The sequence below is a fragment of the Erinaceus europaeus genome, chromosome 13 (assembly GCF_950295315.1).
Source record: "Erinaceus europaeus chromosome 13, mEriEur2.1, whole genome shotgun sequence".
Taxonomy (NCBI): Eukaryota; Metazoa; Chordata; class Mammalia; order Eulipotyphla; family Erinaceidae; genus Erinaceus; species Erinaceus europaeus.
The window spans coordinates 58,735,906-58,752,110 of NC_080174.1; the positions used below are offsets into that span (position 1 = coordinate 58,735,906).

Sequence of the window (16,205 nt, forward strand, 5' to 3'; positions counted from 1 at the left end):
TTTATAAGTAGCACATGTTTTTAATGTTTTGGTATAAAATTTATGATAATGATTACACTTCATTCTACCTAGAAATAAAAGGCATCAGCTTGAAAATAACATAGCAATAGAGTGAGAGACTTGCAGGCATGATGTCCTAAGCTTCACTTATAGCACCAAACATGACAGAGATGTACTTTGGCTTTCTTCCTCACTCTCATAAATAAATAAATAAATAAATAAATAAATAAATAAATAAATCTTTTAAATTAATGTCAGGTGAAGAAAATATACAGTCTGGGATTTAACAATGACCATGACCATATCCAGTACCTATTAAGTGCAGAGCAAAACATATCATAATGGTTATATAAAGAGACTCTCATAACTGAGGCTCCAAGGTCTCAGGTTCAATCCCTCACACCACCATAAACTAGAGTTGAGCAGTGCTCTGGTAAAATAATAATAATAATAAATAGATATCTTAATTAAAGAAAGTTTAACTTCTTCATGTAACAAAATGTCCTAAGAAATGGTAAGATTGGGCCATAAAAATATCTTGGATAGTGTGCTGCTTTGCCATGTGCACGGCCCAGATCCAAGCCCAGCCCCGACCACATCGACGGAAAGTCAGTGCAGTGATCTCCTTCCCTCTCCCTCTCCATTTCTTCCCTCCCTTTCTGCTTGTCTCTATCTTCATCTGAAAAAGTCATCCCAAAGCAGATGAAGCTCATGATTACAAAAAATAAATAAATAAAATAAGATTATGAGAAAATTGTCTTTCCTGCTATGACTACACAACTGGAGCAAAGTTGAAAACCAGGGGGCCAGGTGGTGATGCACTTTGTTGAGTACAAGAACCCAAGTTTAAGCCCCCGTCCCCACCTGCAGGGAGAAAGCTTCACTAGTGGTGAAGCAGGTCTGCAGGTGTCTTATCTTTCTCTCTCCCTATTTCTCTCTGTCTCTATCCAAAATAAATAAATATTTTTTAATTAAAAATGAAAATAGGGGAGTCGGGCGGTAGTGCAGCGGGTTAAATGCAGGTGGCGCAAAGCGCAAGGACCAACATATGGATCCCAGTTCGAGCCCCCCGGCTCCCCACCTGCAGGGGAGTCGCTTCACAGGCAGTGAAGCAGGTCTGCAGGTGCCTATCTCTCCCCCTCTGTCTTCCCCTCCTCTCTCCATTTCTCTCTGTCCTATCCAACAACAATGACATTAATAACAACAAGGGCAACAAAAAGGAATAAATAAATAAATAAATATTAACAAAAAAAAAAAGAAAATAGTTGGAAACTCACTGCACAATGGGCAACTTGTCCTACCCCACCTATCTGACTTAATTAACTTGGACTCAGTTATGTCCTAGAATAAGCCAAGGAAGTAGTAAAAAGAATCAGTTACTCCCACATTTCCTTCCCATCTGCTACTCTTTTCTCTGCCAACCTCAAACCTCAGGCTCAGACACGACACAAGTATAAAAACTTGTTTTGTAGTATTTTTTGATTCACTTATTCTTTTCTTTGTATCACAATCAAAAACATACTTTATGTTTTAATGTATGAGATGTTATAACCTCAAAAAAACCTCTGTACTTCACAGAAATTATGAAGAAAATGAAAGATAACCCACAGAGTAGAAGGAAATACTTGCAAATTATCTATTTGGATTAAGGTACTTGTATCTAGAGTATATAAACAATTTTACAACTCAATTTCAAAAAAGGCAAATGGTGCAGTTAAAATATGAGCACTTTTTTTTTTAAATAATCTAGAGGATAAAGGATAAACGCTTCTTCAGATAAGATATACATGTGACCGGTAAACATGGGAAAGCTGCTCAACATCATTAGTCATCAGGGAAATGCATATCAAAGTCAAGGTGAAATACACACTCACTACAATGCTATTTAAAAAAAAAAACATACTGTTGAATGTAAAACATTAATTCCCCAATAAAGAAATTTTAAAAAAAGCAGACAGGAAGTACTGGTTAGCACCTAGAATACTGGACCACTCATTTCCTGCAGATGGGAACTTGAAATGGTACAGCTGCTGTGGGAAAATGGTTTGGCAGTTCCTCAACAAGTTAAATGCAATTACTATATGATCCACCAATTCCAATCCTAGCTGTATACTTAAAGTAACTAAAAATAGGGACTCAAACAGATGTTTCTATTCATTACAGTATTATTCACAATAGCTAAAAGGTGGAAACTGCACAAGTACCAACAAATGATGAATGGATAAATCAAGTGGCATATACATATAATGAAACATCATTGGGTCATGAAAAGGGAATAAGGCTCTGATCCATGCTAACACAGAGGAACTTTAAAAAAAACATGCTGGACCGGCATAAGGATCCCAGTTCAAACCCCGGCTCCCCACCTGCAAGGGAGTCACTTCACAGGCGGTGAAGCAGGTCTGCAGGTATCTATCTTTATCTCCTCCTCTCTGTCTTCCCCTCCCTCTCTCCATTTCTCTCTGTCCTATCCAACAACAACAATAACAATAATAACTACAACAATAAAACAACAAGGGCAACAAAAGGGAAAAAAATAAATAAAATAAATATAAAAAAATAAAAATAAAAAAAACATGCTGGTGGTCTGAGAGATGGCGCAGTGGATAAAGTATTGGACTATCAAGTGCGAAGTCCCAAGTTCAAACCCCAGCAGCACATGTACCAGAGTGATGTCTGATTCCTTCTCTCTCCTCCTATCTTTCTCATTAATAAATAAATCTTAAAAATATATATTATGTTGGGGCTGGGTGGTGACGCACCTGAGTTTGAGCCCCTGGGGGTTCCCACCTGCAGGGGGAAAGCTTTACAAGTGGTGAAGTAGTGCTGCAGGTGTCTCTCAGTCTCTCTCCCTCTCACCTCTAGATTTCTGGCTATCTCTATCCAATACATAAATAATAACAATAAAAAAACAGTATGCTAAGGCCAGCAAGATGGCTCAGCTGGATACTGCACCTGCTCTGTCAGGCATGCAACCCAGGCTATAGCCTGGTACCCACCACACTGGATGAAGCTTCAGTGCTGTGATATCTTCCCCTCTCTCCTTCTGTCTCTCAGTCTCTGGCCCTATCTATCTGAAAAAGTCAACCTAAAAGAGTAAAAACACTAGCAATGGCAAAAAAAAAGTATGTATATGTACATATATGTGTGTGCATATATTATATACATGCTAAGTAAACTGGCAAATACAAAAGGACAAATACTATACAATTCCACTTATAGAAAGTATCTAAAATAGGCATATTGAAAACGGCAGAAAGTAGATGGGAGACAACTATGCACTTGAGGAAAGGAAGAATAATGAAGTACTGCTAATGGCAAAGTTTCCATTTGCACCATTAGTTGCTGTTCCGGTGATGAAGTTTTAGAAAATGGATAGTGACTAAAATATATCTCAGTAGTAGACCACAAGACTTGAATGCATCAAGTCCCAGGTTTGATCACTGGTACCACAGAGCTAAAGCTAAGCAGTGCTCTGGTCACTCTCTCTCTTCCTAATGGTAGCCCATCCAGTAGAATGCACACTTTACCCTGATTCAAGTACCTGGTCCCAACCTGCAGGGAAGAAGCTTCATGAACAGTGAAGCAATGTACAGGAATTACTACTCTCTCCCTATCTCTCTCTGTCTCTCACCTTCAGAAAGTAAAAAGGGAGGAATGAAAAAGGAAGGGAGGGAGGGAGGGAATAAGGAAGGGAGGGTAGGAAGAGAGAGAGGGAAAGGAAGAGAGAAATGGAAAAAATGGCCACCTGTAGAGTCCTGCAGGCTCCCAACCCCCAAGATAACATGGGTGGTAAAAGATAAAAAGTAAAAATACTAGGTTTATGATTAGTCAACAATTTGTTTGGTTTTATATGTTAACTCTCTTTTCAGCCACCAACTTCCAGATGCTAGCATGATGCCAACCAGACTTCCCTGGACAGACAACCCCACCAATATGTCCTGGAGCTTCCATTCCCCAGAACCCCACCCCACTAGAGAAAGTGAAAGACAGGCTGGGAGTATGGATCAACCTGTCAACGCCCATGTTCAGCGGGAAAGTTACAGAAGCCAGACCTTCCACCTTCTGCATCCCACAATGACCCTGGGTCCATACTCCTAGAGGGTTAAAGACTAGGACAACTATCAAGGGAGGGAATGGGATACAGAGTTCTGGTGGTTGGAATTGTGTGGCGTTGTACCCCTCTTATCCTATGGTTTTGTCAGTGTTTCCTTTTTATAAATAAAATTTAAAAAAAAAGTAAAAGCACACAGAACATGAACTTGTAGAAAATCAAAACAATTCCAAAATAAGAAATTAAATAGTGTATCCAGTCTAATGAACATGATATAGGTACACAGATTAATGGTAAAAATACCTATATTAGCATGTTAATAAATATCTGCTATTTTATTGGGCTGTTGGAAAAGTCATGACATAATTTTTCTATGTTTTTGTATGCAAAAATGTATCATGACTTTTCCAACAACCCAATAAGTGAAAATTAAGATTTACTGATAGTACATGCCTACTCTTAAAAACACCTGGAAGAATGTGTCCAAAAATACTGATTAATGATTTTTTAGGGATGATTAAGATTAATGGTAATTTCTAATCTTTTGTTTTATTGATCTATATTTTCTACAAATGTATGTGTACTACTTAGACATTAAAATTTAACCAAGTAAATAGGCACATCTTAAAAACAGAACAGTTACAATCCATATGCAGCAGCGGTTTATGATACTTATCCAATCATGAAGTCATGAGCTCCATCTGGCATCTGGTGACCTATACTGAAAATAAACAGCACTTATGCTATAAATTTCTCCTTAAATTCACTTAGCCGTCTAAAATTTCTAAACCTATGCTAATACCACTTTCTCTAAATAGAAAACCCTTTCATATTCAATAGACTCTAAAACATCATACCAAATTCTGAAAAATCTATAAACTGACTAGCACAGGTAATCATTTCCTTATGCTACAGTAAGCAATGGGAATACAATGAACTCAAAACTACTTCTATCCACGGTTGGGAAGACAACATAATGGTTATGTAAAAAGCTTTCATGTCTGAAGCACCAAGGGTCCCAGGTTCAATTCCCAGTACCACTCACTATAATATACCAGGGTTGAGCAGTGCTCTGGTAAAAATTACTAATTAATTAATTAATAGCCCTACTTCTACCCAAATTACTCTTTTAGGTTGTATTGTTATATGGGAAACTGGGGAATGTTATGTATGTACAAACTATTGTATTTACTGTTGAATGTAAAACATTAATTCCCCAATAAAGAAATAAAAAAAAAAAAGAAAAAAAATTCAAAAATGAGCAGCTGGGGAGGTGGATCATTGAGTAGAAGACAGGATTTCATGTGTAAGGTCCTGTTTTCAATCCTGGGTGTAACATATGCAGGAATGGTGCTTTGATCTCTTTCATAAAATAAATAAATCTTTATTTAATGACTGAGTATCCTTATGATAATCTTTTGGTAAAAAGCAATTTATTCTACAGTAATTCTTGAGTACTTTAATAAAAATGAATACACTGATTTAAAGAATAATCAATTTTCAGAAGACAGATTTAGAATAATTAAGAAGCAAAAAAAAAAAAAAAACTTAATGAGTACAAATAACAAAGTCAATCTCCAAATCTCCCACAAACCCTTTATTTCCAGTCCAGAACACTTTCAAAAGATACTCTAAGAGATTTACCTTTTCTTCATTAAGGTCTGAATGTTTCAGAGAACAAGCATCAAAGGTACAATTACAGCCAGAGCTGAGCAGTAATCTGGTTTTTAAAAAAGTACAATGGGGGAGTGGAGGAAGAGAAGGAAAGATGGAAAGGGGGAAGGGAAAGAAAGAGAGAGAGGTCCACTTTTCCAAGCTTTGGGTCCAGGATTGCTCAACAATTTGTTTGGCTTTGTATGTTAACTCTCTTTTCAGTCACCAGGTTCCAGATGCCATCAGGATGCCGGCCAGACTTCCCTGGATTGAAGACCCCACCAATATGTCCTGGAGCTCAACTTCCCCAGAGCCCCACCCTACTAGGGAAAGAGAGAGGCAGACTGGGAGTATGGACCGACCAGTCAACGCCCATGTTCAGCGGGGAAGCAATTACAGAAGCCAGACCTTCCACCTTCTGCAACCCTCAATGACCCTGGGTCCATGCTCCCAGAGGGATAGAGAATAGGAAAGCTATCAGGGGAGGGGGTGGGATATGGAGATTGGGCGGTGGGAATTGTGTGGAGTTGTACCCCTCCTACCCTATGGTTTTGTTAATTAATCCTTTCTTAAATAAAAAAATAAAAAAATATAAAAATAATAATAAAATTAAATTAAAAAAAGAAACCTTTTGGGCATAAGCCTAAATGACATAACAAAATAGGAAGGGACACGAAGGGGAGAAGTAAAAGTCAGTGTGGAAAAAAAAAAAATTTACTTATTTAAAAAAAAAAAAAAAGAAAGAAAGAGAGAGAGGAAAAAAAGAAAACTATGTACAAGCTTCCCTCCTATCACACCCTCCTGACCAATTAACTATGTGGTCGATCTTAGATGGCCAAATGCCCTCATTCAATAGCCGGTAGCCCAATGATACACCTCTGGCAGTCAAAGTCAGAAGTCAATTTCCCCATAGAAACAATTCTATTTCAGCTATGCTCAGGTACACTGTGAGTTAGTGCTGGCATGATAGTTGATGAATTTCACCTTGATCATTTAACTTTTTCCCTGCAGGAAGAAAAGTAAATAAATAGTTCTAAGAATTACAATCTTCTGACATTCGGTTTATGTTTTCAGTTTTATGTTTTCGGTTTATGTTTTCTTCTGACATTCGGTTTATGGGCTATATAATATTGTACTGAACTAAAAGATATTAAAAAAAAAAAGTGGTCTGGGAGGTGGTGCAGTGGTAAAGCTTTGGACTCTCAAGTATGAGGTCCCGAGTTCAATCCGCGGCCGCACATGTGCCAGAGTGATGTCTGGCTCTTTCTCTCTCCTCCTATCTTTCTCATAAATAAATAAAATCTTTTTTAAAAAAAAGTTGGGGGCGGGGCGGGACGGAGGGGCGGGCAAAAAAAAAAAAAAAAAAAAAAGTTGGGGCCGGATGGTGGTGCATCTGGTTGAGTGCACATATTACAGTGCACAAGGACCCAGGTTCAAGCCCCTGGTGACCACCTGCAGGTGAAAAGCTTCACGAGTGGTGAAGCAGGGCTGCAAGTGTTCCTGTCTCTCTCCTCTATCTTTCCCTTCCCTCTCAATTTCTGACTGTCTCTATGCAATAAATAAATGAAGATTAAAAAAATCAAAAACAAAACTTAACTGATGGAGGCCAGGCCGTAACACAGCGAGTTAAGCACACATGGCGCTAAGCGAAAGGATCCCGGTTTGAGCCCCCGGCTCCCTACCTGCAGGGGGGTCGCTTCACAAGCGGTGAAGCAGGTCTGCAGGTATATTTCTCTCCCCCTCTCAGCATCCCCTCCTCTCTCGACTTCTCTCTGTCCTATCCAATAACAACAACAGCAATAACAATAATAATAACAGCAATAAGCAACAAAGGCAACAAAAGGAAAAAAAATAGCCTCCAGGAGCAGTGCATTTGTAGTGCAGGCACCAAGTCCCAGCAATAACCCTGGAGACAAAAAAAAAAAAAAAAAGAAAGAAAAAAAAACTTAACTGACCATAGATACTTCATACCTTAGTCATCTAGGTGCTAACAACTGCTTAATTATAAACAATTGCATTGGAGAAAAAGTCATGATGCATTTTTGCATAGAAAAATACACCATAACTTTTCTGACATCCAATATTTGGAATTTATAAATATATCGTTACCTGGAGGAAGTATTTCTCTTTTTTTAACTTTATTTGTTGGATAGAGACAGTCAGAAGTCGAGAGGGGAGGGGGAGAGAGACCCCTGCAGCACTGCCTCACCACTCACAAGGTTTTCCCCCTGCAGGTGGGGACCAGGAGCTCAAATTTGGTTTCTTGTGCACTTTAACATGTATACTCAACCAGGTGCACCACCACCTGGCCCCACCCTGAAGTAAATGTTTCCATGAAAGAAAATGTTAGTTTAAACTCATATAATTGCTGAATCCTAAATTATAAAATATAATCTGTCAATAATGAACAGAGCAAATAAATGATAATTGTAAAATACAGGTTTTTTAAAAAAATATGTACTTATTCCCTTTTGTTGCCCTTGTCGTCGTTGTTGGATAGGACAGAATGGAGAGAGGAGGGGAAGACAGAGAGGGGAGGAAAGATAAACACCTGCAGACCTGCTTCACCGCCTGTGAATTGACTCCCCTGTAGGTGGGGAGCCCGGGGCTTGAACCGAGATCCTTACACAGGTCCTTGCGCTTTTTGCCAAGTGCACTTGACCCGCTGTGCTACTTACTGACTCACCCCAGAGGGGTTTTTTTTTTTTGTATTTTTTTTTTAATGCAGTGGAGTAATGTGTGAGGTGAACTTGATAACCACTACACTACAGAGACTGGCAGTAGTAGAGTAATGTAGGTATTATTACTAGCTTGGGTACAGACATTGAAAGTTACATTATATCTCACCAAAGTAAAAGACTCTGGGGTGGGTGGGTGGGGAGAATACAGGTCCATGAAGGATGATAGAAGACCTAGTGGGGGTTGTATTGTTATATGGGAAACTGGGGAATGTTATGCATGTACAAACTATTGTATTTACTGTTGAATGTAAAACATTAATTCCCAAATAAAGAAATAAAAAAAGAAACTAAAACCTCAAATAAATAAATACTTTTAAAAAATTAAAAAAGAAAGCAATTAAAAAGAAAGAAAGAAAATTACATTATAATTCAAAGCCAAAATATTTAAATGTTCTCAAATATAAACCATCATGGGCAAGAGATAACGCATTCAGTAGTGCATATGCCTTACCAAGTAAGAGGTCCTGGGTTCAAGCCCCTGCACCACATGGAAGAATCAGGAGGAATGGAACAGTGCTGAGGAGTCTCCTCCTCTAAATAAAAGTAGGAAGGAAGAAAAGAAGGAAGGAAGGAAGGAAGGAAGGAAGGGAGGGAGGGAGGAAGAAGGAAGACAGAAGGACCCAGAAGACCTTTTGTGCACACTATAAGGCCCTGAGCTCACTGCCAGATGCTGCACTAGGGGGTAAACAGTGCTAATTTCTGAGCAGATATACTAAAATTGGAAGGTCAGAAAAGATTAGCATTATCCTGTGCAGTCAATATGCAAATCATGGAGGGTTCCATATTTTAAATGTGTAACAGTCATTAAGTTATTTGTATCTTGTTATTTTTTGCCGAACCAGGGTCTCACATATGCACAATTTCACTTCTCTAGGTGGTTTTTGCATTCAGAGAGGGACAACAGCACCTCTCACGTGGTGTCAAGGCTAGAACCTGATGAACAGCATACTACTCCTACATCAGTGGGCCAGGTGGTGGCACATGTGGTAGAGTACATCTGTCACCATGTTCAAGAAGCCAGGTTCGGGAGTCAGGAGGTAGCACAGCGGGTTAAGTGCGTGTGGTGCAGAGTGCAAGGACCGACATAAGGATCCCGGTTCGAGCCACCAGCTCCCCACTCGCAGAGGCGTCGCTTCACAGGCGGTGAAGCAGGTCTGTAGGTGTCTTATCTTTCTCTACCCCCTCTGCCCTCCCCTCCTCTCTCCAGTTCTCTCTGTCCTATCCAACAACGACAACAATAATAACTACAACAATAAAACAACGAGGGCAACAAAAGGGAATAAATAAATAAATTTTTTAAAAGCCAGGTTCAAGTTCACAGGCCTCATCTGCAGGGGGGGAGCTTCACAAGTGATGAAGCAGTGTTGCAAGTGTCCTTCCTTCTATCTCTCCCTTCTTCCTCAATTTCTTAATCGCTACAAAAAATATATAATAATAAGGGAGTCGGGCGGTAGCGCAGCGGGTTAAGCGCAGGTGGCGCAAAGCACATGGGCCGCGGTAAGGATCCCAGCTCGAGCCCCCGGCTCCCCACATGCAGGTGAGTAGCTTCACAGGTGGTGATGAAGCAGGTCTGCAGGTATCTAAAGTCTTTCTCTCCCCCGTCTTCCCCTCCTCTCTACATTTCTCTCTGTCCTATCCAACAATGAAGACATTAATAACAACAATAATAACTACAACAATAAAACAACAAGGGCAACAAAAAAGGGAATAAATTTTTTTTGATAATTTTTTAATTATAATAAAAAAAAGACTGGGAGTCAGGCGGTAGCGCAAGGACCCGTGGAAGGATCTCGGTTTGAACCCCCGGCTCCTCACCTACAGGCGGTGAAGCAGGTCTGCAGGTGTCTCTCTTTCTGTCCCTATGTCTTCCCCTCCTCTCTCCATTTCTCTCTGTCCTATCCAACAATGGCGACAACAATAACTACAACAATAAAACAACAAGGGCAACAAAAGGGAACATATAAATAAATATTTTTTTTTAAAAAGACCTCCAGGAGGTCACTCACACACTGAGTCCCCCCCCCAAAAAATAAAATAATTTATGGCAATAAAATAAAATAATTTTAAAAATAAGGGGAGACAGCATGATGGAGATGCAAAAAGGTTTTCCATACCTAAGTGACCAAAGGTCCCAGGTTTAATCTCCAGTACCACCATAAACCAAAGCTAAGCAGGGCTCTGATAAAATATAACAATAATAAAAATCAATGAATAAAAAGCAGTTATACTACATCAAAGTAAAAATAACCAGCCTTTTAAGTTAACAGGAAGTCTAAAATGGTGGGGGCTGAGTGTAGTACTTGTATTTATGTGTGCCAGATAGCCTACCTCATTTAATAGTTATAAACACCAAGTCAGTGAAATATCAATAGCTCACTTGTATACTACACTGCTTTGCCATCCATGGGTGCAACCCAGGTTTGAGCCTGGACCCTACTGCACTGAAGGAAGTGTCAGTGCTGTGTGGTCTCTTTTACTCCCTCTGCCTTTCTGCCTCTCTTTCAAAAAAAGACAATTATGGGAGTCCAGCGGTAGCGCAGCGGGTTAAGCGCACGTGACGTAAAGCGCAAGGACCGGCTAAGGAATCCGGTTCGAGCCCCCGGCTCCCCACCTACAGGAGCATCGCTTCACAGGCGGTGAAGCAGGTCTACAGGTGTCTTTCTCTCCCCTCTCTGACTTCCCCTCCTCTCTCCATTTCTCTCTGTCCTATCCAACAACGATGACAACAATAATAACTACAACAATAAAACAACTAGGACATCAAAAGGGAGTAAATAAATATTTTTAAAAAGAATATTACAAATACCATACTAAATCAGTAATACTTCTTCCTTGTTACAGAGGAACTCAAGCTGAAAATAACTTCTTTAGGACTAAAGAAACAGTAAATAATAAGAGTCAGAGTTCAAACCAGCAGAATAGACTTTGCTCCTTCCCTTTTGATGCTAGTTACATTTAAGAGTCATTTCATATGTAAAACTAAAACTTGTAATCAATCAAATGTCACTTATCTTTTTTATTTCTTTATTGGGGAATTAAATCACTTGTCTCTTAATAGGAGTCAACAGGGGCCAGGTGGCAACACACCTGGTTGAGCGCACATGTTACAGTGTGCAGGGATCCAGGCTCAAGTCCCCAATCCCCACCTGCAGGGGGAAAGCTTTGCGAGTGGTGAAGCACGGCTGCAGGTGTCTCTGTCTCTCTCTCTCCCCCTCTACCACCCCCTTCCCTCTCAATTTCTGGCTGTCTCTATCCAATAAATAAATAAATGTAATATATATAATTTTAATTTTACACCATAACACTGCTCAGTTCCGGCTTATGGTGGGGCTGGGGATTGAACCTGGGACTTCAGAGCCTCAGGCTTGAAAGGCTTTTGCAGAACCATTATGCTGTCTCCCCAGCCCTGTAATAAATCTTTTTAAAAAATAGGAGCCTACAAAAATAAAGAGAAAATGTATATATGTATGTATTTGGGGGTTTAATTCGACTTTTATGCCTAAATATATAAGTGTAAATATAGCTGAAGAACAATAATGAAATAGACATCACCACCCAACTTTTTAAGGATGCTCTTTAGAGGATTATAGACAAGATTGAACTGTATGAACACAGGAGAGGAGCCATTATCCTGGAGCAAGGAAGGAAAAAAAAATTAAGTTGTAGGTCAGTACCGATTCTTTCCATGCTCCTTCTCTTTAGAGATGCCTTTATTTTCCTCCTCTCTATAACATTCCCCCAGATTCTCCAATGTGCCTTTTTTTTTCCTAATTGTCCCTTCCACCGGTCACGAATCCGTTTGAGAACTGTTTCCAGAACCCACAAGGTAACTTTGCCATGCCTTGAAGCAAAAATTAAAGATAAATGAATAAATCATAGAAACCAACACAATGTAGGGCTGGGAGATATTCTGCATTCTGAGTTTAAATCTGGACGCAATGCATCTGAGACTCAGAGAGAGGAAGTGACTCGGCCACACGCACAGGGTGAGTTGGCAGCAGGATCTCCAATCAGAGACACCCAGGGCCGAGCCTCAGAGCCCGCACACAGACTGGCCGGGCAGAGAGCACCCGGGGGGTCACGGAACATCCAGGGAGGAGGCTTTTAGACTTTGGAAGGACTGCGACAAGGGTGGAGTGGAGGAAAGCCCATCTCCCCTGCGGGCGGCGGCGCACACCCTGGGCCTCGCACCTAATCCCGCGCCCCCTGCTCGGCCCACCACACCCCCAACCACGCGCTGACCTCTGCGGTCTGGGTGCCCAGAGGGTGACCCCCACAGACGCCTCCTACCACCCCGCTCTCCAGGAGAACTTAGTCCCCGAACTGTACAGAAAGAGGGGCTCGGGAACAAAGCGACCCCGGAGCGCGCCGGAGCGCTCTGGGCTGCTCCCCCACCCCGAGGAGGGAGGACAGGGACTACCAGTCCCGAAATGCCGCGCGCCAGCGGACCCCCGACCTGAGCCACGCGGGCGTCGCAACGGCAGCTGGGACTCGTAGTCCTCCGCCCGGAGGCTCCGGGAGCAGGCCGGCCGTGTCCGCTCCAGGGCAGGCAGGGCGTCAGCTTCTCAGGCCCTTACCTGGACGATGCGGGCGCACTGAGTCCCCTTGCCGGCGCCGGGACCCCCGAGGACGAACACGACAAGCGGCTTCATGGGGTGATGAGGACAGAGGTAAAGCGGCCGGCTACTCAACAGCGGAAAGCGAAGGTCCACGATGTGCAGCAGCTGGCGACCGCAGCGACTCAGCATACAATAAGTCTGGGCGGGACGTTGAGGGAGATGACAGCGCTGCACCGGTGGAGTCGCGGGGCGGGGCGCGGAAAAGGGGGCGGGCCCAGCCGGCGCCCGCCGCGCCCGGCTGCTGTGGCCGCGTCCTCGCCGCGACCGGAAGGGGCGGGGTTTCGCAGCTCTCGTGGCTGCTCAGCACCGCCCCCTCCCCCCCCCCCCCCCACACACACAAACACCTTTGCAAGCACTTGCGGCAAAGGTTCTTCTTTGGAGCCCTGAGGTCCTGCCCTTCAGTGTCAGGCCTGTGCTAGATTCCTACTACTAGCAAAACAAAACCTATTCTCGGGGCTAGGTGGTGGCGCACCTGGTTGAGCGCACATATTACAGTGCGTAAGGACCTGGGTTCAAGCCTCGGGTCCCCACCTGCAGGGGAAAAGCTTTGCGAGTGGTGAAGCAGGTCTGCAGGTGTGTCTCTGTCTCTTTCCCTCTCTATCTCCCCTCCTACTCTAAATTCCTGGCTGTCTCTATCCAATAAATAAATAAAGATGATGAAAAAAAAATTTAAAAACCATTCTCTGCTTGCTAGAAATTGAAATTCTAGTGGGGAAATGGCACACCTGAATAAAATACACGAGCAAATATGTATAGAGAGTAATACGTGGAAAGCCGTAGATAACATAATGGTTACACAAACAGACTCTCATGCCCAAGGCTCTTAAGTCACAGGTTCAATCTCTTGCACCATTATAAGCCCGAGCTGATCAGTGCTCTGGTTAAAAAAAAATAATTAAAAAAAATTAGGGATGACAGAGGATTGTTATATGTATTGTTATATGGGAAACTGGGGAGTGTTATGCATGTACAAACTATTGTATTTACTGTTGAATGTAAAACATTAATTCCCCAATAAAGAAATTTAAAAAAATTGGAAGGAAGAAGTAATACATCATGTGGCTGGGGAATTGCTAACCTGGTAGAGTACTGGACTAGCATATCTGAAGTTCCAGCTTCAGTCCCCAGCATCACATGTACCAGAGTGATGCTCTGCCTTCTCTTTCCTCTCTGCCTCCTGTGGAATGTTTCCTATGATATACATAATTTATATATATATGTATTATTAATAGACATAAATTTTTTTTGCCTTTGAAGGGGAAAAATGGAGGAATGACAGGGATGGGTATGATTCTGGTAATGTCATTGAAGATACGTCTCTGACAATATGCCACTTAGGCCAAGACTTATGGATGGGACTGAGTGTTCCACTGAAAGAAATTTAAATCATTTTGTTGCACTACAGTTACTGAAAGGAGGTCAGTGAGAACAGGTGTATGGTTAAGGGAGAGAATGGAAAACCAAGCGTAGAAGGTAGAGAAATCCCTCTGGTGGGAAGTCATTCAGACCCTTGATTATAGAAAGGAATTCGATTATATTACAATTACAGTGAAAAGCTTTATAACTATAACATTTCCCTGTCCCTCTGCTTTAGGGAATTCTTAAGGAGAGATTAAAAAACAAATTTCAAGGAACAAGCCTTATCAACAGACCTTTAAAATTAAAATGGAATGAGTCTGGTGGTAGTGCAGCAGGTTAAGGACCAGCATAAGGATCCCAGTTCGAGCCGCCAGCTCCCCACCTGCAGTGGAGTCGCTTCACAATTGGTTCCCTTCTCTGTCTCCCCCTCTTCTCTCCATTTCTCTCTGTCCTATCCAACAACAATGACATCAATAACAACAACAATAATAACTACAACAATAAAACAACAAGGGCAACAAAAGGGAGTGAATATTTTTAAATTTTTTAATTAAATTAAGATGGAGAGAAGTCCGGGAAGTGGCACAGTGGATAAAGCATTGGACTCTCAAGCATGAGGTGTTGAGTTCAATCCCTGGCAGTACATGTACCAGAGCTATGTCTGGTTCTTACTCTCTTATCTTTCTCATTAATAAATAAATAAAATCTAAAAAGAAAAAGAAAAGTTGGAGAGAGGAGAAGAGTTCTGAGAACGAAGAGTCATAAACAGGAAAACCAAGAGAATATGGTGTTCCTGCAAAAGAGGTATTTGGTGGGTTTGTGGTGGTGTAGAGGTTAAAAATGTGTTAAAAGCAGATGTCAGAGCAGGGTGGTGGCATACCCAGTTGAGTGCATATGTTACAGTGAGCAAGGACTCAAATTCAAGCCCTCAGTCCCTACCTGCACTGGCTTTGAGACAGTGCAGCAGGTGTTTCTCTTTCTCTTTCTTCCCCTTTCCTCTTGCTTTCTGTCTCTATCGTGGTGTGTGTGTGTGTGTGTGTGTGTGTGTGTGTGTGTGTGTTTTAAGCAGATGACAACAAATAAATTGGATTTTGCAACAGCAAGTCTTCAGATTTAAGAGCTCTATAGTTCATCCCAAATCAGATAAAATACTGCTTAATGGGGACTGGGCAGTAGCTCAGTGGGTTAAATGCACATGATGGAAAGCACAAGGACCGGCTTTGGGATCCCAGTTGCATTCCCCGGCTCCCCACCTGCAGGGAGGTCACTTCACAAGCCGTGAAGCAGGTCTGCAGGTGTCTATCCTTCTTTCCCCTCTCTGTCTTCCCCTCCTCTGTCAATTTCTCTCTGTCCTATGCAACAACAGCAATAACAACAACAAGGGCAACAAAAATGGCCTCCAGGAGTAGTGCATTTGTAGTGCAGGCACCGAGCCCCAGCAGTGAGCCTGAAAGCAAAATAAATAAATAAATAAATAAAAATACTGTTTAATTTGAAAGTAGATCAAAGGAGGAGTTAACAAGTGAATATATGAAATCAATGGAATAAAGGTTAAAGGCAAAGTTAATTCAGGATGGGAACTAGGAGCCAGGTTGTCAAGTATGATAGTCAGTAGCCATATATAACTATTGAAAACAGTTGTATTAAATACAATTAACAAATCAGTTTCAGGGCCAGTGAAATAGCTCACTTAGACAGTGTGCTGCTTTGCCATGTATGCAAAGCTAAATTCAAGCCCCGCCCCCATCTACTGAACGAAGTTTCAGTGCTGTGGTCACT

At 41.7% G+C, this 16,205-nt stretch overlaps 1 protein-coding gene across 1 annotated transcript in view; it reads right to left on the reverse strand.

The window, feature by feature from the left end:
* Positions 1-13,415, reverse strand: part of CMPK1 (cytidine/uridine monophosphate kinase 1) — a 33,714-nt gene extending 20,299 nt beyond the window's left edge. The window contains exon 1 of the mRNA XM_007521339.3: positions 13,026-13,415. Within this exon, the coding sequence (XP_007521401.1) occupies positions 13,026-13,196 (171 nt within the window). The 5' untranslated portion in view covers positions 13,197-13,415. The remainder of the gene's footprint in view (positions 1-13,025) is intronic.
* Between the last annotated feature and the right edge of the window lie 2,790 nt (positions 13,416-16,205).